This window comes from Lissotriton vulgaris, unplaced genomic scaffold (assembly GCF_964263255.1).
Source record: "Lissotriton vulgaris unplaced genomic scaffold, aLisVul1.2 SCAFFOLD_3338, whole genome shotgun sequence".
Lineage (NCBI taxonomy): Eukaryota > Metazoa > Chordata > Amphibia > Caudata > Salamandridae > Lissotriton > Lissotriton vulgaris.
The window spans coordinates 100634-124687 of NW_028251673.1; the positions used below are offsets into that span (position 1 = coordinate 100634).

Here is a 24054-nt window from a genome sequence, read left to right on the forward strand (position 1 = left end):
TCAGAGCATGACAAATACCTACTAGACCTGCTCCTGACCACGGCAGTAAAAATGGTCCTGACCAACTGGAAGGACACAACTAAGACCTCATACAAAGGCTGGTTCAACTGGGTGACGCACCTCAGAGGCGCGGATAAAATTTGTCTACAAAACTCACCCTAGAGACAGCAACCAGGGGGATGTGGAAGTCACTAGACACGTACCTAGACTCTTACGAACCCCCTTGATCCATTCCGATTGCATCACTCATGGGCCCCAACGACGGTAGGTCGTCCTGGGCCGGGGACTCCAGTATCTCTACGTGACACCTGGGAGCTTGAGTTAAGTGTTCTTTTACTGCCTCTATTTGAATTCCCAGCATCATGTTGTTTGACACATATTTATTCTTAGTGTCCCCTTTACCTCCCCTCATATTAGAGGCTGCAAACATATTAGTAATGGAAGGCTGCGAGTGCCCACCTTCCGAGTGCTAGGCTCCGCGAGTAATCTGCTCCGCTGTTTTTCTCAGCCTGGCTTCACGCTTTCATTTACAAGTGGCATCAGCGTGTTTTGCCTCCTCTCCTGCATCACGATGTACTAGAAGCGGCGCATGGTAACCGTCCCGATCACACCACCAGCTCTGGTGGTAGTTGGTAGGGCAACAAGCCCTGCCTGTCCTGTCACCTGCCCTTCACTTCTTGTGCCGGGTCACCTCTCCTTCCCCGTCACCTCTCCTGCCTGCCCTGTCACCTCTCCTTCCCCGTCACCTCTCCTTCCCCGTCACCTCTACGGCCTCATCACTTCTCCTGCCCCGTCACTGCTCCTGCCCCGTTCATTGCTCCTGCCCCGTTCACTGCTCCTGCCCCGTTCACTGCTCCTGCCCCGTTCACTGCTCCTGCCCCGTTCACTGCTCCTGCCCCGTTCACTGCTCCTGTCCTGTTCACTGCTCCTGCCCCGTTCACCGCTTCTGCCCCGTTCACCCCTCCTGTCCTTTCACCGCTCCCGCCCGGTTACCGCTCCAGCTCATGCCCCATCACCTCTCCTGCCCGTAAACTCTCCTGCCCCATCATCTCTCCTGTCTTGTCATCTCTCCTACCCAGTCACCTCTCCTGCCCAGTCACCTCTCCTGCTCGTCACCTCTCCTGCCCCGTCACTTCTCCTGCTCGTCACATCTCCTGCTCGTCACATCTCCTGCTCGTCACATCGCCTGCTCGTCACATCTCCTGCCCCGTCACTTTTCCTGCTCGTCACTTCTCCTGCTCGTCACTTCTCCTGCTCGTCACTTCTCCTGCCTGGTCACCTCTCCTGCCCAGTTCCCTCTCCTTTCCTGTTGCCTCTCCTGCCCCGTCAAGGCTCCTGGCCCGTCACTTTTCCTACCTCGTCACTTTTCCTGCCTCGTCACTTTTACTGCCCCGTCACCGCTCCTGCCAGTTCACTGCTCCTGCTCCGTTCACTGCTCCTGCTCCGTTCACTGCTCCTGCTCTGTTCACTGCTCCTGCCCCGTTCACCGCTCCTGCCCGGTTCCACTCTTGCTCATGCCTAATCACCGCTCCTGCCTATCACTTCTTCTGCTTCGTAACTTCTCCTGCCCCGTCACCTCTCCTGCCACGTCACCTCTCCTGCCCCGTCACCTGTCCTGCCCAGTCACCTCTCCTGCCCCGTCACCTCTCCTGCCCCGTCACCTCTCCTGCCCCGTCACCTCTCCTGCCCGGTCACTTCTCCTGCCCCTTCACTTCTCCTGCCCCTTCACTTCTCCTGCCCCTTCACTGCTCCTGCCCCGTCACTGCTCCTGCCCCGTCACTGCTCCTGCCCAGTCAATGCTCCTGCCCCGTCACTGCTCCTGCCCCGTCACTGCTCCTGCCCCGTTCACTGCTCCTGCCCGTTCACTGCTCCTGCCCCGTTCACTGCTCCTGCCCCATTCACTGCTCCTGCCCTGTTCACCGCTCTCTCGCCCGGTTACCGCTCCAGCTCATGCTCCATCACCTCTCCTGCCCATCAACTCTCCTGCCCCATCACCTCTCCTGGCCTGTCATCTCTCCTGCTCGTCACATCTCCTGCTCGTCACATCTCCTGCCCCGTCACTTCTCCTGCTCTGTTCACCGCTCAGGCTCGGTTGCCGCTCCAGCTCTTGCCCCATCACCTCTCCTGCCCATCAACTCTCCTGCCCCATCACCTCTCCTGGCCTGTCACATCTCCTGCTCGTCACATCTCCAGCCCCATCACTTCTCCTGTCCCATCACTTCTCCTGCCCCGTCACTTCTCCTGCCCCGTCACTTCTCCTGCCCCGTCACTTCTCCTGCCCCGTCACTTCTCCTGCCCGTTCACTGCTCCTGCCCCGTTCACTGCTCCTGCCCCGTTCACTGCTCCTGCCCCGTTCACTGCTCCTGCCCCGTTCACTGCTCCTGCCCTGTTCACTGCTCCTGCCCAGTTCACTGCTTCTGCCCTGTTCACCGCTCCCACCTGGTAACCGCTCCAGCTCATGCCCCATCACCTCTCTTGCCCGTCACCGCTCCTGCTCGTCACCTCTCCTGCCCCATCACTTCTCCTGCCCAGTCAGTTCTCCTGCTCGTCACATCTCCTGCTCGTCACATATCCTGCCCCGTCACTTCTCCTGCTCGTCACTTCTCCTGCCTGGTCACCTCTCCTGCCCAGTTTGCTCTCCTGCCCAGTCACCTCTCCTTCCCTGTTGCCTCTCCTGCCCCGTCACTGCTCCTGGCCCGTCACTTTTCCTACCCCGTCACTTTTCCTTCCCCATCACTTTTCCTGCCCCGTCACCGCTCCTGTCCGTTCACTGCTCCTGCCCCATTCACTGCTCCTGCCCCGTTCACTGCTCCTGCCCGGTTACCATTCTTGCTCATGCCTAATCACCGCTCCTGCCCATCACTGCTCCTGCTTCGTAACTTCTCCTTCCCCGTCACCTCTCCAGCCACATCACCTCTCCTGCCCCGTCACCTCTCCTGCCCCGTCACCTCTCCTGCCCGGTCACTTCTCCTGCCCGGTCACTTCTCCTGCCCGGTCACTTCTCCTGCCTGGTCAGCACTCCTGCCAGATCACTGCCCCAGCCCCATCACTGCTCCTGTCCCATCACTTCTCCTGCCCAGTCACTTCTCCTGCCCAGTCACTTCTCCTGCCCGTTCACTGCTCCTGCCCCGTTCACTGCTCCTGCCCCGTTCACTGCTCCTGCCCCATTCACTACTCCTGCCCCGTTCACTGCTCCTGCCCCGTTCACTGCTCCTGCCCCGTTCACTTCTCCTGCCCCGTTCACTGCTCCTGCCCCGTCACTTCTCCTGCCCCAACACTTCTCCTGTCCCGTCACTTCTCCTGCCCCGTCACTTCTCCTGCCCCTCCACTGCTCCTGCCCAGTCAATGCTCCTGCCCCGTCACTGCTCCTGCCCCGTCACTGCTCCTGCCCCGTTCACTGCTCCTGCCCGTTCACTGCTCCTGCCCCGTTCACTGCTCCTGCCCCATTCACTGCTCCTGCCCTGTTCACCGCTCTCTCGCCCGGTTACCGCTCCAGCTCATGCCCCATCACCTCTCCTGCCCATCAACTCTCCTGCCCCATCACCTCTCCTGGCCTGTCAGCTCTCCTGCTCGTCACATCTCCTGCTCGTCACATCTCCTGCCCCGTCACTTCTCCTGCTCTGTTCACCGCTCAGGCTCGGTTGCCGCTCCAGCTCTTGCCCCATCACCTCTCCTGCCCGTCAACTCTCCTGCCCCATCACCTCTCCTGGCCTGTCACATCTCCTGCTCGTCACATCTCCAGCCCCATCACTTCTCCTGTCCCATCACTTCTCCTGCCCCGTCACTTCTCCTGCCCCGTCACTTCTCCTGCCCTGTCACTTCTCCTGCCCCGTCACTTCTCCTGCCCGTTCACTGCTCCTGCGCCGTTCACTGCTCCTGCCCCGTTCACTGCTCCTGCCCCGTTCACTGCTCCTGCCCCGTTCACTGCTTCTGCCCCGTTCACTGCTCCTGCCCCGTTCACTGCTCCTGCCCTGTTCACTGCTCCTGCCCAGTTCACTGCTTCTGCCCTGTTCACCGCTCCCACCCGGTAACCGCTCCAGCTCATGCCCCATCACCTCTCTTGCCCGTCACCGCTCCTGCTCGTCACCTCTCCTGCCCCATCACTTCTCCTGCCCAGTCAGTTCTCCTGCTCGTCACATCTCCTGCTCGTCACATTTCCTGCCCCGTCACTTCTCCTGCTCGTCACTTCTCCTGCCTGGTCACCTCTCCTGCCCAGTTTGCTCTCCTGCCCAGTCACCTCTCCTTCCCTGTTGCCTCTCCTGCCCCGTCACTGCTCCTGGCCCGTCACTTTTCCTACCCCGTCACTTTTCCTTCCCCGTCACTTTTCCTGCCCCGTCACCGCTCCTGTCCGTTCACTGCTCCTGCCCCATTCACTGCTCCTGCCCCGTTCACTGCTCCTGCCCGGTTACCATTCTTGCTCATGCCTAATCACCGCTCCTGCCCATCACTGCTCCTGCTTCGTAACTTCTCCTTCCCCGTCACCTCTCCAGCCACATCACCTCTCCTGCCCCGTCACCTCTCCTGCCCCGTCACCTCTCCTGCCCGGTCACTTCTCCTGCCCGGTCACTTCTCCTTCCTGGTCAGCACTCCTGCCAGATCACTGCTCCAGCCCCATCACTGCTCCTGTCCCATCACTTCTCCTGCCCAGTCACTTCTCCTGCCCAGTCACTTCTCCTGCCCGTTCACTGCTCCTGCCCCGTTCACTGCTCCTGCCCCGTTCACTGCTCCTGCCCCATTCACTACTCCTGCCCCGTTCACTGCTCCTGCCCCGTTCACTGCTCCTGCCCCGTTCACTGCTCCTGCCCCGTTCACATCTCCTGCCCCGTCACTTCTCCTGCCCCGTCACTTCTCCTGTCCCGTCACTTCTCCTGCCCCGTCACTTCTCCTGCCCCGTCACTTCTCCTGCCTAGTCACTGCTCCTGCCCAGTCACTGCTCCTGCCCCGTTCACTGCTCCTGCTCCTTTCACTGCTCCAGCCCCATCACTTCTCCTCTCCCATCACTTCTCCTGTCCTGTTCACTGCTCTTATCCGTTAACTGCCCCTATCCGTTCACTGCTCCTGTGGGTTACCACTCCTGCCCATTCCTAATCACCGCTCCTGCCCCATCACTTCTCCTGCCTCGTTACCTCTACTGTCCCGTCACTGCTCCTGACACGCCACCTCTCCTGCACCGTCACTTCTCCTGTCCATTACTTCTCCTGCCCGTCACTTCTCCTGCCCGTCACTTCTCCTGCTCTATTACCTCTCCTTCCCTGTTGCCTCTCCTGCCCCGTCACTGCTCCTGGCCCGTCACTTTTCCTACCCCGTCACTTTTCCTTCCCCGTCACTTTTCCTGCCCCGTCACCGCTCCTGTCCGTTCACTGCTCCTGCCCCATTCACTGCTCCTGCCCCGTTCACTGCTCCTGCCCGGTTACCATTCTTGCTCATGCCTAATCACCGCTCCTGCCCATCACTGCTCCTGCTTCGTAACTTCTCCTTCCCCGTCACCTCTCCAGCCACATCACCTCTCCTGCCCCGTCACCTCTCCTGCCCCGTCACCTCTCCTGCCCGGTCACTTCTCCTGCCCGGTCACTTCTCCTGCCTGGTCAGCACTCCTGCCAGATCACTGCTCCAGCCCCATCACTGCTCCTGTCCCATCAATTCTCCTGCCCAGTCACTTCTCCTGCCCAGTCACTTCTCCTGCCCGTTCACTGCTCCTGCCCCGTTCACTGCTCCTGCCCCGTTCACTGCTCCTGCCCCATTCACTACTCCTGCCCCGTTCACTGCTCCTGCCCCGTTCACTGCTCCTGCCCCGTTCACTGCTCCTGCCCCGTTCACATCTCCTGCCCCATCACTTCTCCTGCCCCGTCACTTCTCCTGTCCCGTCACTTCTCCTGCCTCGTCACTTCTCCTGCCCCGTCACTTCTCCTGCCTAGTCACTGCTCCTGCCCAGTCACTGCTCCTGCCCCGTTCACTGCTCCTGCTCCTTTCACTGCTCCAGCCCCATCACTTGTCCTCTCCCATCACTTCTCCTGTCCTGTTCACTGCTCTTATCCGTTAACTGCCCCTATCCGTTCACTGCTCCTGTGGGTTACCACTCCTGCCCATTCCTAATCACCGCTCCTGCCCCATCACTTCTCCTGCCTCGTTACCTCTACTGTCCCGTCACTGCTCCTGACACGCCACCTCTCCTGCACCGTCACTTCTCCTGTCCATTACTTCTCCTGCCCGTCACTTCTCCTGCCCGTCACTTCTCCTGCTCTATTACCTCTCCTTTCCTGTCGCCTCTTCTGTCTCGTCACTGCTCCTGCCCAGTTCACTCTGTGTACAACATTGACAAATTACACTAGGGGGCGAATTCCCCACAGTACTCTGTTTGGGGAAAGCTCCTCTGTAATCACTAACTCTGATCTCACTGACACATATATGCTAAAGGCAGAGGGTGGGCGCGGGCGCATTGTCATTCCAAAGGAGATAATCTGCCTCAATCGGAATGGCAATGGGCCTGCCCTCAGTCTGTGAGAGCTCAGGGAGGGGCAGCTGTGGCCTCTGGAGCTGAACAGAGAAATGCGAGAAACCCCTGGAAGCTGAATGAAAAAGATATCGGACTATTCTTGCCATCCCGGGATGCTTTTTTGAAAGTAAGAAGTAGGGGAACGGACTGGAATAATTTTTACAAGAAGGGGCACGCCGTGCCCTTCCGATCCCGCCCACTTCTACCACTGGCCACAAGACGAGTTTTCCTGGTCTTCACCCCGGCCCGTCATGATCTCGGGGAGAGTCACTCTTCGAGTCTTCCGGGTCCACGGTAATCCAAAACTGAGTCGGGCAAGATACTGTGAAAGCTGTGATATCTCCTCCAGCACTAGGCGGGTCAAAACATTACCCTCACAGCTCCCATGGCAATATTTCCAGCAGCTGAGCTGTAGGTGGCATCTTCACCGCAAGAATGGCTTCAGAGTGTCAAATCCTCGACGCATGCTGCAGTCAGAATAGCCGAATTCCAAACTAACACGGCAAGAGCGAAGAGGTGAGCAGAGCGGCGTGTAACTCAGGTGCCATCTTGCTCCCCCTGACAGGCCATAGTACACAGTACATCCATGTATTACCCATTAGGAATAGATTTTCTCTCCCACTACCAAGGGTTGATTTTCTTTTTGATTTCAAAAGATTTTTATCCAGGATAGTTTTTTTCCATGCTCACATTAGGCAATTGCCTTTTATGGGGGCTTTATCACATAGTATCATACCAGCACCGTGGAGTACAGATTCGGACTTGCAAGACACCTGCTAGCGGGTTGGCCCTCCACCCTCCCCGCCCTTCTTTCTCCACCCTGCGCATCTTGCATTCATATACATTGTGTCATCGCCACTTGGCGTGCTGTTTGATATGGAACATTGACACAATCTGCCGCGGCATTCGGCAATCATAATACACTGGGACGGGAAAGGAAACATATCGTTCCTTTCTATTCTTGCATGGGGTGGGATTTGACTAGTAGTAACCATTGCGCCTTCATGATTCGAGTATGTGATTATTATCCAGACACAGTGCTATTTTCTCGAGTCATTAGCTTATTGTGGTGATCTGTATTATGCAATACTTGTTGGAACTCCATGATGTCACCAGTGGGTTCTTCATGTACTGTGCATTCTCCTCCAGTGTTCCCTGTTTGGCAGTTGCAGCTGCCCTGTCTCTCCTTCATGCTGGATGGCTCTCTTCTCCTGAATAAACATCCAAACTGCAGTTCCTGACTCCGCCTCATCTTTACATTGGCGACTGAGGATGGTCAGCTGTTCCTCAGCTGCTGGATCTACTCACAGACTAATTCCAAGCAAAACGGTTTGAATTCCTGAACATTTTCCATACCTACGATCTACTTCCTTGTGAGTACTTTTTTTCAATATTATCCTCACGCTTCATTTTAGAGAGCCGTCGCAGCCATCAGACTCTTTTCTACTATTAGCCTCGTTCTGCGCATCAATCAAGCTTTCACAGCACACTTCCTAGCGCACTGTTAACTATTTTATTCTGCCTCGCGCTACCAACTCTCCTTTCTACTAGCGCTACGTCTTACCTGCTTCGCCTGTGCCTTCACCGTCAAGTGTCAAGTCCTGCCAAGTGCTGTCTGTGTCTTCGCTACTCCTCACCAACGCTGCGTTTTCCTTCGCTGCTTGTTCCGCCACCTTCGAGCTCCGCTACAGAATGATGACGTAGTGGAACTCCTCCATTCAGCGCCAGCACGCCTTTGGTCTCCTTAGCAACCGGCAAGACGCCCAGCGCCAGCACGCAATTGGTTTCCGCAGCAACCAGCAAGACGCTTTTTGTTTGTGCCAGTCACCACGTTATCTTGACGTTCTTCTTGGCTTTCAAAGCCTTTACGTCATAAAGGCTTCGCGTCTATTTCATTCCTGTCCTCATTATCTTGGCCTCGTCAGCTGTTTCTTCATCTATTTCAATCCTCAGCGCACAGCTTTAAATATTTCTCCACGCCGATGCGCACAGCCTTAAATACTTTCTCCACGCAGATGCGCACAGCTTTAAATACTCCTCTACGCTGATGCGCACAGCTTTAAACATTTCACTACGCTGACGTGCATGACTCAAGCACTCAGCTAAATAATTCTACAAAGAAGCAAATCCACATTCTCGCGCTGATGCGCACAGCCTATATCACAGCCTGATTTTCTACATCAACACGCCGGAGTATTCAGTATCTACACACTGACGTGCACAGCTGCTGCACGCATTCTTCTCTACACGCTGACGTGCACAGCTACTACACGCAATTTCTCCACACGCTGACGTGCACAGCTGCTGCACACCTTTTTTTTTTCCCACACGCTGATCTGGGCGCATTTTACTCCTAACAAAAGACCTACATATCTAAACTGCTATATTAACAACATTTTTATTTTTTCGTCTTCTCTTTTCTCCTTTTTCTGTCATTTTTTTTTTTTTCTTGTATTTAAATTTTTCAACCCAAAGGAAAAATAGAAGATCTCACAATGCAAAATGTATCTCCTCCTGCTCCTTTTCTTCAGACTCCTGGAGATCCTCCTCTCGAATGGAAACTTTGGTTGAGATCCTTTATGGCCTACTTAGGGGCAATTGATGGTCTTAGATACCGTGCGGAAAGAAAAAAAAGTCTAATGTATTATCATCTTGGTGTAGAGGGGCAAAACGTTTTTGACCATCTACCGGTCTATGTTCCACCTACTGGCGAAACTCCCGATGAATTTGAAATAGCTATAGCTAAATTAGACAAGTATTTTGTTAAAACTAAAAATATGGTTGTACGCCGTTATAAATTTTTTACTAGAGCTCAAAAACCCGAAGAAAGCATTGATACTTTTGTTACTGCCTTAAAAATACTTGCGTCTAAATGCGAATTTGACAATTTCACCTCTCAACTTATCAGAGACCAGCTTGTTGCTCGCTGCTCCTGCAAACAAATCCAAGGGAAACTTTTATCCTGCAAAGATCCTTCTCTTGACAAGGCTATTGATATAGCCAAAAGCATCGAAACATCTTTAGAAGATTCCAAACAATTAGAGGTTTCTCTTTCCAATACTTCCATCTCTGGTGCTGTTTCCACTAAGGTGCCTTTTACCACCAAGTCTCCTATTTCCATTCCTCGTGACTCTCGTGGCTATTTCAAAAGAATGCGAAACACCAGTTTTAGAAGACCTTTCATGCCTAATAGACAATTCAGCCAAAGTACTTTCTGTTATAGATGTGGCTCCTCTTACCATGCTTCCAATTTTAAAAATTGTCCTGCTGCCAATCAACAATGCACTCAATGTGGGAAAAATGGTCATTTTTCAAGGGTCTGTATGAGAGGTAGAAGAGGTAATGTGCGCAGCGTCATGTGTGAAAATGATTCCTTTCAAGACTCAAATCCCCTTGAGCTTTCAACTGAACATTCTGAATGCGATGTGACCAATCAGGAATATGTTGTTGTAGTGAAAGACAATGACACCATCAGCCGTACTTTTCTTGTCCCTGATCCTGAAGTCGATGCCACTATTGACAATCACCATATCTTACTACTGGTGGACACTGGTGCTCGCATCACCATTGTTTCCTATGAGAAATATTCTCATTTTTGGCAAGATAAATGTCTACTTCCTCCTGATGTTCTTTCTGTGGCCTTTGAAGGAAGCAGAATTAACCTTTTAGGTTATTTCTTGGCTGAAATCTCCATCTTTGGCAAATCCATTAAGGGGAAGGTCTATGTTGCCAAACGTGGTATCAATGTTCTAGGGCTTATACATCAGGCAGAATTTGGTGTCACCATTAAACCTGGTTTACCCAACCCTGTATTCATTGAAGGGTGCAATCTTTCTTCTCCTGCATCTTCCCCTGTCTGCAACATTTTCAATAGTGAATTCTGGGAGCACAAATATGGAAAAATCTTTGAAGATCGCTTGGGGAAGATCACCAACTACCAACACTTTATCAAGGTCAAAGATGGTGTTTCCCCAGTTAAACACAAGCTTAGGAACGTTCCACTCAGTATTAGAGAAGATTTGTCCAAACACCTTAAATCATTATGCGAGCAAGAAATCATTGAAAAAGTAGAATCCACACTATGGCTTTCTCCTATTGTCCTTGCCAGAAAAAGGTCTGGTGATCTTAGGATGTGTGTGGATTTACGCAGTCTCAATGAAGCTATCTGGGTCGATGGTTTTCCCCTCCCTCGCATTGAGGATTTGATAGCTAAAGTGGGCTCATCTACTTGGTTTTCCAAACTTGATTTAAAGGCGGCATACCACCAGATTGAGTTACATCCGCTCTCTCGACATCTCACTGCTTTTGTAACTCCTGATGGAGTTTTTCAGTTTCCTCGTCTTCCCTTTGGGTTGGCGTCTGCCGCCGCTGTTTTCCAGCGTATTATGTCTGAAATGTTTGAGGAACTCTCTAATGTTGTCGTTTTCCAGGATGACATTCTTATCTTCACTCAAACTGAGCACGAACACAACTTGGTCATTGACCAAGTTTTCAACATCTTGGAAAGAACAGGTGTAACTCTACAAAAGAGTAAATGCGTATTCAAAACCAGAGAGGTAGAATACCTTGGTCATACCATCTCTGAGTGTGGTATTAAGCCCAGGCCAGGTCTAGTCAAGAGTATCACTGAGGCTCCTGCTCCTTCTAACAAAGAACAGCTTCTGTCTTTTCTCGGCCTCTGTGAGTTCTACTCCAAATTCATGAGAGACTACGCCAAGACCACTGAATGTTTTAGACTTTTACTTAAAAAAGGTGCCACCTTCAGCTGGTCTGATGAGTGTGAAAAAGGTTTCCAACTTATTAAAGAACACATCACTAAAGCTCCTGCTCTTCAACCTTTCAATGGGAACAGAGAAACTTTTGTCACTGTTGACGCCTGTGAATATGGCCTTGGAGCTGTTCTCTCACAATTGGCCTATGGTAAAGAATTTACTGTGGGGTTTGCCTCCAGGACTCTCCGCCCTGTCGAGCGAAAATATTCTGTTATTGAAAAGGAACTGCTGGCCTGTGCTTGGAGTGTTGAAAAGTTTAAATCTTACTTATGGGGCAGACCATTTGTTCTTCAAACCGACCATCGACCTCTTGTCGACATTCTTTCTGGCCGAAACGTCAGCGCACAACCGCACGGTTGGCTAGACTCTCCACTAAACTGTTAGAATACAACTTCAAAGTTATCTACATTCCTGGGGGCAAGAACAAACGTGCTGACTGTCTTTCCAGGTTACCCATGCAAGAACCTAACGAAAATGAGTGGGAAACAGAAATTGAAGAGTGTTTTGTGGCCAACATTTCACAAATTTCCATCTCTTTCGCTGAGAATGATTGGGTTAATGCTGTTGAGAATGATGCTGTACTTAGGGATGTTGTCTCTTTCATACAGAAAGGTTGGCCCAAGGAAAAATCTCTTTCTCCTGAACTTCAGATTTATTGGAAAATCAATTCCGAACTTTCCTTGGAAAGTGGCAAAATTGTTAGGGGCAATAAATGTATTCCTCCCTCTGTTTACCGGGAAAAAATAATTGCTGATGCTCATTCTGGACATCTGGGTGCCACCATTACTAAAAGAAATGTCAGATCGAATTTCTGGTGGCCAAGAATGGACCATCAAATTGTGGATGCTGTCAAACTTTGCACACGCTGTAACACCAGCGATAAAGTCCTTATTTTGGAAGGTGTTTGTGATTCTGTTGTTCCCCCACCCAGCAGGGCTTGGCAAAAAATTGGCCTGGACTTTCTGGGTCCATTCCATGTTCTTCCCAACACTTCCAAGTATTTCTTGGTCCTCGTCGATCACCTCTCTAGGTGGGTCGAGGTTGAACCTATCAATGTTCCCAATTCAAAGAGCGTTATTGATTGCCTGACCAAAATTTTTCTGAGGGAGGGTTGTCCAGAAGAAATTCTCACCGACAATGGGGTTCAGTTTATCTCCAAGGAAATGAGTGTTTTCTTGAATAATTGTTGTATTAAACATATCAGAACTCCTTTGTATCACCCTCAGAGCAATGGCAAAACCGAGAGGTTCAATAGAGTTATTGTTGAATGTGTGCAGGCCGCCTTCAGATCCAATAGCTGTATTTTCCAGGCTGTAAAAGATCTCGTATGGTCTTATAGAATTTCTCCACATGTTGCTACAGGCTTTTCCCCTTTTGAATTGATGAGAGGAAGGAAAGCCTCTTCTCAAGCTTTTCCCTTTTGGATGGTCAAAAGTCTCCACAAAGGTTGTGATTTGGAAGTGGCATGGGATTGTTCCAACAAAAAATCTTCCAGTTCTCTGCCTTGTGACGTGGAACATGGTAAGAGGTCTTTTCACAGTATTCATGCTGGTGATTGGGTCAGGATTAAGAATCCTGTCAGTGTTAAAAAAGGTCTTTCCAAGTTTCTTGATTCCCAACAAGTTGTGGAAGTTCGCAAAAATGCTGTCAAATTGTCAAATGGTAATTGGTGGAGCACTTCTCGCGTTGCCAGAGATCCCTCTCGTGATTCTCGTGCAACTGTTCCTACCCCCAATGTCCAAGTTGACAATGGTTTAAGGAAAAGCTCAAGGTTGATTGTTAGACCCAACAGATTTCGTGACTATGTATGATTCACTATTCATTGTAGTTCCATCTTGGTTTTTTTTAGAAAGAGGGGAGGTGTGTGGTGATCTGTATTATGCAATACTTGTTGGAACTCCATGATGTCACCAGTGGGTTCTTCATGTACTGTGCATTCTCCTCCAGTGTTCCCTGTTTGGCAGTCTCTCCTTCATGCTGGACGGCTCTCTTCTCCTGAATAAACATCCAAACTGCAGTTCCTGACTCCGCCTCATCTTTACACTTATCGCAATGCGGGAGGGGCGTTTAGGGGAGTGTAATGCCAGCTGGGCAGATGAGCATACAATAGATATACCATGACAAATTTGGGTTTATACTGTATTAGATATGGGCTGTAAAGTAAATATTCAACATGTGAAACGTTGAGTTATCATTAAACAATTTTGTATATTTGTCTGTATTTTCCATATGCACGGTGTAAGAATGCCTTAGAATGTTTTTACACTTTAGTACAATTTGTTTTAAGACTCAGAGATTGGATGTGTAAATCATGTGATCAATGCAAGTGATGGGCGAAACGTATCTTGCTATGGAGTAAAGCTTTTTGTTGATACCACACATATTCCTGAATGAGAAGCAATTGGTGATTTTTTGATGTTGAGAAGCCGGTGATCTCATCTGGCTTGGTGCTCCACCCCTCATGGGCCTTGCAAGGATTCTATGAGTTCTTGTATTTCATATAAATATCACACTAATATCATGAAAAACATACAACGTTATATATATATATATATATATATATATATATATATATATATATGTATGTATATATATATATATATATATATATATATACACACATACATACATAAATATGTATATAATGTACGTTGTTCATGTTTTTAATATCATGAAAAAAATAAAACAATATATGTATATACAAATAATATACAATATTGTATTTTTTTCATGGTATTAGTGTGAAAACAATATTTTTTTTCCGATAGTTTCTTACTTACTATTATAAGCATTGGGAAACAATATTTTTGTAATCGATATTTTTGACACCATATTACTGTATCTCGACATTGCTGTGTTCAATATTGTGCCAGTGATCCAAGGGAAGAGCTGGAGGGGTATAAACCAGGGATTCAAGCTCAAATGGGGGCAAACAATATGATAATTGTTAACTTTTAGCCTGAAAGTCATTATGTATTATGATAGGGGCCTCAAAAGATAGAAGTGGTCTGACCCTTTATGGGCCTGGACCTAATGTGACAATGTAATGGAAGCCGCAGCTCATGAAATAGCTTCACATGGGAGGAAGATACAAAAATATTTGCCCACTAAATCAAGAATGTTACTTTGCAAACTCAAATCAATTCCTCTGATTCCTGCCTCTTTAGCTTCTGTTCTACTTTGTATATTTCTATGACCTTCAGATATTGGGGTGACTGGGCAAGAGGTGCTTCTATTTCTGTAACCCTCAGCACAGATTCCGGAGTCTCTCCTGTCATCCTTCAAGTCTCTGTACCCCAACTGTTATGTTATGTTATGTTATTTGTTTTTGTACCGCGCACAACTGCCCCAGCAAAGGGGCGTCCTGGCGCTCTGAGAAGGTAAACACAACACAACACAACATCAAGAGTAGAAAAAACGCAATCCGGAATTAAGCAAACAGAAAAGTTTTAATGGCCCGCCTAAAATGAAGTAGATCATCTATTGCCCGTATCTCAGCAGGAAGGGAGTTCCACAACTTCGCGGCCACCACTCGAAAGGAGCGGCCACCAATTCTACTTAACCTGAAGCGTGGGACCACTGACAAGTTCTGGCCCAAGGATCGCGAAGGGACATATGGGGTTAAGAGGTTCGCCAGAATTTGTGGAGCCATACCTTTGAGGATTTTAAAAGCCAGGCAGAGCACCTTGAATTTAATCCCCTGACTCACTCGGAGCCAGTGAAGCGAGTGCAGTGTTTTAGAAACCGAGCACCGCCTGGGCAGACCTACCACCACTCTGGCTGCAGCATTTTGCACTTGCTGCAGTCGAGTGAGTTCAGCCTGATTGATCCCGGCCAAAAGCGAACTGGCATAATCCAGCCTGGATAGCACTGAAGCCTGAACCACCAGCTGTCTGGTGGGAGCATCAAAAAATGTAAGTATTGGCCTAAGTCCTCTGATAATGCCATAGCAAGAGGCTGCCACTCTCTTGGTATGGCAAGTAAAACTGAGAGCCGGGTAAAGCCAGACCCCAAGGTTTTTTATCTCCATTACAGGAGAAGGGGTTAGTCCCAGTTCCGGGGGCCACCAATTGTCATTCCACAGCCCCACCTGCTTTCCCACCACCATGACCTCAGTCTTCTTAGTATTCAGTTGGAGACAGTTCGAATTCATCCAATTAGCCACGGCTCGTACACCATCGCGAAACCTAAGGGCCTCCACATCAGAGTCTCCACTCAGCGTGACCGCCAGCTGCGTGTCATCCGCATACGAGACCATTGTCAGGCCCCAGCGCTTGACGACCGCAGCCAGCGGTCTAACGTACAGGTTGAATAAAGTGGGACTCAGAGATGATCCCTGTGGGACCCCTAATGTCAGCGGGTAAGATTTAGATTTACCGGGTGGAATAGCAACCTGGAATGATCTGTCCGTGAGAAAGGACCTAAACCAGCACAGAGCTGACCCCCTAACTCCCACTTCCTCAAGTCGCTGCAGAAGGATCCCGTGCGAAACAGTGTCGAACGTGGCACTCAGATCTAATAACAGGAGTGCCGCAGTCCGACCAGTGTCCAGCACGGAGCGCAGATGTTCAACCATAGAAAGTAGAGCAGTCTCCGTGCTGTGGCCCGCCCGAAACCCATTTTGGGTGGGATCCAAGATGTTAGCTCTGGCAAGATGGTCTGCCAGGATGCCGTTCACATGAGCCTCGGCAACTTTAGTAGCCCAAAGTAGCAGCGAAATGGGGCAGTAGTTCTCAGGTTTTAGAGGATCCAGGGTAGCTTTCTTTAAAATGGATGTAACTACGGCCTGTTTCTACCTAGTGGGCACAATCCCTGAGGCCAACGACAGGTTGATCAGAGCTAGCACTGGGGTGCGACATATCGGCAGCATGTTCCTAAGCTGAACATGTTTAAGTGGATCCGCGGGGGAACCCGACTTAATTTTCTGGCTCAGAGAATCAAATGCCTCCATAGACAGGGGGGGTAGAGTGTCCAAGCCCACACCACCATCCATAGAGCAGCTGACTGGTTCTGGATTCAGCAAATCGGTCGGGAAAGTGCGATAAATCGCTTGCACTTTTTCAATAAAGAAAGATGCCAAACTTTCGCAATGGGGGTCCGAGCATATTTCTGCAGCAGTGACCCTCTTGGCCATAAGGTCCTTTAATACCTAAATATCAATTTCGAGGGATTAGGGCTATTCAGAAACTCCTGAGCATAATAGGCTGCACGAGCTCTGCATACCGCTCTATGATATACTTTCATTTTACCCGTCGTGTGAGGGTTTTTTTGTTCTGGGAAATAAAGAAGGGGTGCAGACATAGGAATAGTCACTTGCACCAGCAGGTGGTCAGTCCAGATCAGCTGGATAGGGCAACATATGTTGATTCCCTCTAAATTAGTAAAGAGCGGATCGAGTGTGGGCCCCTCTCGATGGGTAGGGAAGGTCACTCTGCTTCATAAGGCTCATAGGGCATCTCCTATGTCTATGACCTCCAGATTTGCTTCCGGTGACACTCCTAGCAGACCCATTTTTCTGAATTTGATCTCTGCTTCTTGTAACTCTCAGGAAATTCATGTTTCTCGGCTATGACGTACCTCTTTCTAAATTTCACTGAATCACACTTGTGTCTGCTGTCCATCTCTCTTTAGTGTGCCACTTACGGGATTACTTGTTTTACTCAGTTCAAATTCTTATCTCATCTCTTCATTTTATAACACCGAAGGATGCCTCATAAGTGTGGCCTACTCTTCTCTTTGTGTAACTCTCAACTGATCAAGTATTGTCTTGCAACCATTGTTGCTTCTTATGATTCTCAGAAGTATCTAATGTGTCTAATCTCTAACTATGCTATATTTGATTCTCAGGGAAAGCCAAAGTCTCTCACCTCTCTACTCTGATTGTCTGCAAATATCACGGCACCAGTCACATTCATTTTAACTGTACTTTTTAAAACCTCCATAGCTCTCTCCGATCTGCCCAATACCCTCCGCATATACAAGATCTGAAATTCCTCTCACCTCCAGCGCAGATGCTGTACTGCTTTCCTCAGCTGTCCACAACTGCAGTTCTTCCATTTCCTCACTCAGTTTCTTCTTGTGGATACTGAAGGTTTTCTAAAATAAACCAACAATGAAGAATACAGATGAGCAGGGGTTTGTAGGGCGATGTCCACAATGTACCAGTATTAAAAGGGATGAATACATTTGAGCAAGGAGGCTGTCTATCTATCTATCTAGGGATTGCGTTATTATCAGTTGTGCAGGATGTGAGTTCTGTGCAAGTAATAGGTCCACGTGTATTTCCTTACTGGGAACCAAGTGCCCCATTGCAGCTATTGGGTTTAACAGGGCAGCAAAGCAGAGCAATCCAAGGCCTACTCAGGGAGGGATGTGGGCTAGTAATCTTCATTCACTGGCATGCAATTATAATACTCAATAACTCATTGAAAAAGGAAAAATAAATGTATTACACATACTACTGGATACTACACATTAAATTACAAATATGTACATCAGGTAGGTGGAAATACTTTTGGCCATTTTCTGAAATGACATTTGACCCCTTGTAGGTAATGGCTCCCATAATCATAGCCTCCCCCACTTATACCAGATAGAATACCACATTAAGAGAGGGTGTCAATAAAGCAGTACTATGGTAGTGGAGGTGGAGCTTCGGCATGGCCTGCGATGGCCGCTCCTTGATCGAGTTCCATGACCATGGGCACCACATTTGGCTTGTAACCCTCGCTCCTGAAATTTCCTGAGGTGGCGATCTTGTGAGGTGGTCCCAGGAGGTTGATGGGTTATTTCATGGCTGCAGGAATAGCAGTGGAGGAGCAGCAAAACAACGAAAACTGCTTAAGGGACTGCGGACCACCCTGCACCATGGAACATGAGGACGGGTATGGCTAGAGGGCCTTGGAGGCCCAGTCAGGGCAGTCGCCCATAGGATCTGGGCAGCTCGACGTGAAAGCAGCGATTGGGGCAGTGAGCCTGTGTGAGACGACCTAGTGACATATCGGGCACCTGGTAGCGGAGTCTCCCCAGCTGTGGGTCATAAGCTAATTGGTTGTCAAGGTGTCAGACATAGATGTCGGCTGAATGTTCCCTGAGGACTTTCAGGGTACTGGAAAACTCATAGATGGATATTTGCATCTACACATAGATGAATTACTGCTATACGTAGCTTAGTACTTCCTATGAATACCATGCAGGTTCCAAAAACAAGTTGAACAAGAACTTGAAAGCCTGTGAAAGCAGGACACCGAGGAACTTTGGGTGTCCCCAATTATGCCTATCCCTAAACAAAATGCAGGGAGCAAAATCTGCATCTGCTTCAACAGGCACCACCAGAATCTTTAAATTCAATGAGAGATACACATGGCACCATGCATTCAGGACATAATAAATGAGAAAATCCACTGAATGATGCAAGTCATGTAGTTCCCCCATCTATTTGTTTACGGTAAGCATTTTACCCTCGTCACTGATCATCAAGCCTAATTTCCATATTTAGAGCCAAAAAATGACGATGCCTCGGAGGATAGGGGACTCCATCTACAAGTTTAATAGTTTAAAATTGTCCACAGTCTGGGTAAGAACAAAAAGTCTACTGCTTTTGTGTTCGGATTTCCGTTTGACTTGTGTGATACTACACCATTTTCTGCAGAAGAATACAGCGATATGTCGTTAAGCAGGTATATCGATATTCAATTATAAAGAAGGTAACCAAACAAGCACACAGAGATGATGCATCATTACAAGAAGTCTCAATCCTTATAGAAACACACAGATGTAGAGATCTGGAACAGACCCACAAACTTTACAATCAAAGTTAAATCATCAGAGGTCAAGGTTTTTAGATATGTCCATAAATAACAAGAAACTCACTAAACTAATTCTGAGGCACACCTTTATAGTTACCCCCAATATATAAAGAGTCATGAGGTCATCCTGGAGCATGAAAGACCACCAGGCATATTTGCTACCAAACGTTTGCCATCAAACATCTCATACAACAAAAGTCTGGTTCCAATCACTTGACTTAAAAAAAAGACCAAGTGAAAATGCTATGTTTGCCAGGCCCTTTGGAAGTATCAATCTCCAGAACTGCTACAGAAGTTTTTCTGTGCCTTCATCTTTGTGGAAGGAGGTTGCTATGATTTCGTTAGATCCATAACCATGGGGCAAAATCTTTTGGTGGTGATGGATAAGTGCTCTCTGTAATGGCTTTTTCCGCCATTGCAGCTGATGTCATTATTCCAGCGCTGAACAAAGTATTTGACATGTTTAGCACCCCTTCAATAGTCAAGTCTAACTATTTAGGTTTAAAGTACAGAAAAATCACACCATTCGGACTGCAAACCAGTGGCACTTTTGAGAGGTTTATTGTAGTTTCAAGAAGGCATAAAAAGTGGCAAAAGTTTCTCATTCATTGCAACCCAAGGTTTTATGTCAGACATTGACGGACTACAGAGACACATCTCATAACACCACCCGTGTTTCACCAGCCACTCTTATGTTTGGGAGGAAGCTAAGAACCAAGATCCTGCAAAATCTCATCAGACCTCTTCTTCAGCTCTACCGCAAGGTGAGAACTCAAGATAACATACATCAAAAAGATTAGCTGATGCAAAATGAAATATTTTCTCATGATGAACATATTGAGAGGGATGAAGGCACTGCTGATTTTTCCAGGCAATGGTGAAGCTGATTGCAGCCTTATTGCTTGTGGTATGGTCTGTGATTCAGACTGTAATGGTGAAAAATGTCATCCATGCTATCATCAACTCCCTCTTTTTTTTATTTTCATTCTCCATCTCACTCCTCTGTCGGTGTCTCCATAGCTTCTGCCCCTTGATCTCTTCATCTTCACCCTGCTGAAATGCTAGGCCTCCAGAATGACTTTATGCTGCCTGATTGATGCTTATCCTTTAGCCACTCACTTTTGGTCTCTGCATTATAATCAGGATTCCAACAAAAAAAACTGTGAAGTGTCATTCATGTTGTTTGCTATGGAAGAGGAAATTATAGAATTTCAGCTTTCAAAAAACGTGAAACCAAATGGATATATATCCTTTAGTGTACTAGCCATGGACCGAATACAGATCGAGAACTGCACACTTACTCGAAGAATGAAGCTGTAGCAGCTACCCTTAGTTTCCCCTTTGATGTTAATACTTATGATACCCACCTTTGAGGCACTCATAAGTACTGACAATAAACACATTGACCCATTCAATGGTTTTCAATACAATGTGATCACAAAAGAATGCATCATGTAGACGTAATAGGGGGGTGGTCCCTTGTAGTATTACATACAATCTACTTCAGAGACAGCTCCTTATGTTTGCGATGTTTTATGATGGGTTTCTGTATATATATTGCAATGAGTTAGACATACTTTTTGATCCAGGGTATTCTTTTCAATGTCATTGTTGACACTTACCTTGGTCTCTGTACAAACATTGATTAGTGGAGACTATATTGGTGCCATGATAGAATAACATCTGTTGGAAATTGCTCTTTCTGCAGGGTCACCCTAAACTTTTTGCCTTCCGCCTCCTATTTTTCTGACCTACTTTTGTCGGATTTAGGACTTGGAGCTTTTCTTCACTACTATCCAGTGCTACAGTGCTTGCAACATGTAAATTATAGTAACATTGGTTTAGCCACAATTTAAAAACCTAATTTATTCAAAAGCCACCATTAAAATACTTTATATGTGCCCAGGGCCTGTAAATTAAATGCTACTAATAGAGCTGCAGCACTGAGAGAGAGAGAACTCTGTTTATTTAGACCATAGTCTTTAAACTCCGAAGATCTCATAAATACATAAAATCATACACACAAAAATCTCATAAACAGATAAAACCACACAATGTATTAAAACCACCGTAACTTAGTACATATGTAAGGAATCAGTACCCAGCTTCTCCCCTAGCCGCCGCTACGCTTTCAATTTTATACACACAATTAAGAAATTTTAAAATGACATAAAAAGCTAATTAAACAGTGATATCATTGAGCCTTAATTAAAAAGGGTACATTATTCCAATCAGGGCCGGCTCTAGGCTCATGGTGGCCCTGGGCAAGGAGCGTAGGTAGGGGGCCCGGAAGAGGTGGTCCGGGCGGGGCGGAGCGTGCAGGCTAGTAAAGAGGGGAGGGGGTCAGGGTGTTTAGTAGTGGAACAGAGCCGGAGGCCGCCAAATCCCTGCCAGGGGCCACCACGCAAATATGTATCCATCCTCAGAGGATTAATATATTAAGGATATATATTGGCGTGGTGGCCCCTGGGGTTTGGTGGCCCTGTGCAGGTGCACAGCTTGCACATGCCTAGAGCCGGCCCTGTTCCAATCATTCTTCAATAGCAGCAGTAGTTCAAAACCATTGGATCGATAGCTATTCATTGGTTTTAAGTGTTTATATGCACGGAGTAGGGAGATTTTGAGGGTGAGTAAACGTGCTGCCCTTGCTTAACTTTTCCCTTACAAAACAGTTTATACCTTTCATATAGTTTCCTAGTGCAATAGCGATGTCACCGGTTTGTCATTTCTGTCAGTAACACAATGGCTTGGGCTCGTGACCTTATTCCGTATTTTAAGAACACTGGCCGTAAAAACAGTTTTCTCAAGTCTAAAACCACAAAGCAATCTAACAATATGTGCAGGGATTCAGACTTAGTCCAAAGGCCACATTTGCATGTTCCATCTGGATATAACATTTCTGCTTTTATTTTCCTCTCCATTTGCCATGGGTTAGTACCAATTCGTATCTTCAAGATTTCGTATCTAAGCCCATGGTTTGGCAGAGTTTCTATATATGGATACCATGCTGCATTTTCCCATGATTTTATCATGAATTGGACAGATTTTACTTAATCAGGTATTCTAGGTCTTGATTCCTTGACTGCTCCATGCCTTGGTACCTGAGCGAACTCTTTGTAAAATCTACATCCAGGGGGTGCTGTTTTGTGCTCACATTTAAGCTCCCTGTTATAGCCTGAATTTTCCTTCTCGCTTCCTTCGTCCATTTTAGGTTACTGTGCCGGATTTCCTCAATACACCAATGCGAGACTTTCTGCGCGCCCCCTGGGTTTTGACGTTTCCAAAATCTTACCAGGGACATTTGGACCTGGCTACTCTATGCTATTGTTCCTAACTCCATTCTAATTGCCTGTATCATTGCGAAGCTTGGTAGGGATAGTAGCATTTTTAGGGCCTTGCCTTCCTCCCGATCCCACCCTCTTTTACCGCTTAAGTGGAGGACTTCTGTTCCATACAATACTTGGGGCGGGATCATAGCTTCATAAGCTTTTATCATTGGTTTATGCAACATGTCTCCATAATCCTTATTACATTTTTTCAGCCCTGGGCTTCTAGGTGAATACACCATTTTAAGGAGCTGTCAAACCATAGGCCCAGGTATTTATATTCTTTTACGATTTCTAATTTCGTTTGACCTAAATACCAGTTAAAATTTTTGTCTCTCTTGCCAAAACATAAAATCTTTGTTTTGTCCATATTTGCAACTAAAAGTTTTGCCTCGCAGTAATCTCCAAAGGCATTTCAATTCCTTTGGAGCCCCAGTTCCGTTTCATCAATTATCGCTAGGTCATCAGCATATAAGAGACTTGCTACTTTCCTACCGCTCATTCTGGGGCTTGCGCTTCTTTCAACTTCCAGTGCTGCTGGTAGATCAGCTAGGAAAATTGGAAAGAGGTGGGGGGCAAGGACGCAACCCTATCTTAGCCCATTTCCTATGGCTATTTCCTGTGTCAATGACCCTTTTGTGTCCTTAATTACTTGGGCCCAATTCCCTCTATGTAGTTCCTTTAGAATAGCCAGTAGGCCTTCCGGTATATCATACTTTGCCAAGCACTATTTGTTTTCATAAACCGATGAGGATTGACTGGGTTTATCTGAAGCGCTGGGATGCTCACGGGTAGCTATGCGCTATATAAATGCGTAGTCATTCATTCACTCCCATAAGCTCTTACTGAGGTTCCGTGACAATTGTAAGTGGTGTTTTCGACTCGCACGAATATGGTCGAGTCTGGTATCTATGAACCGCAAATGACGAGTTTAGTAAGTGTGCGCAGTTTCGCTGTGCTAACTTAAACCGTTCGTTTGTTATGTGGGTTTCTCATCTGTACCCACGGGTTCCATCTTAGATACGGCATCCATTTTGTCTCTTGCCCTCAAGTAGCCAGCGAACGGACGCTGTCCGCTTCGCGACCCTGGGACTCCCAAGATATTTGCGGAAGACACATGTTCTTTGAAAGTGTCTTTATGACGAGGGGGTTGCTACTGTAAGGCAGGTGGCGCCGCTCGAGGCTCATCTTGCCGCACGGACTTATTGTCTCAGCCGTGCATCTCATTAGGCACGTCCCTTTGATGCCTGTATCTCGTGCTTCCCGACACCTCCCCTTTTACACCCTTTCCGATCTCCCCACTGTCTCCGTCTTCCTCTGCACCTGTCTTCGTTCCTATTTCGATCTACTTTACTGCTGATTGGAATTTGCTAATGGTGGGAAGATGGGTTTTTACAGTTGGGAACCGCCAAATGTTTCCGCACTTATGTTCCGGACCTTATGTGTTTCAAAGTGACCAAAGCGACCCCTCTGGGAGCTAGATGTGGGAACTGGGTTGTAAACTATTGTGTTCAATGTTAGCCTATGGGTAAAAACTGTATAAAAGGAGCGATCCACAAAACCAATTTGAAGCAGTCTCCCCAAGTTGCACGTGTTGTACTTGTCGTGACTTCTGTGTTCCCTGCAGTAAATAAACCTTGACTCTTTGACGCCGA

The 24054-nt window shown here is 47.9% G+C and overlaps 1 protein-coding gene across 1 annotated transcript in view; it reads right to left on the bottom strand.

The window, feature by feature from the left end:
• LOC147662812 (E3 ubiquitin-protein ligase TRIM17-like) overlaps positions 1–24054 on the bottom strand; it is a 113169-nt gene that overhangs the window by 65876 nt on the left and 23239 nt on the right. Inside the window, exon 2 of the mRNA XM_086950896.1 lies at positions 17266–17361. Coding sequence (XP_086807022.1) covers positions 17266–17361 — 96 coding nt within the window. The remainder of the gene's footprint in view (positions 1–17265; positions 17362–24054) is intronic.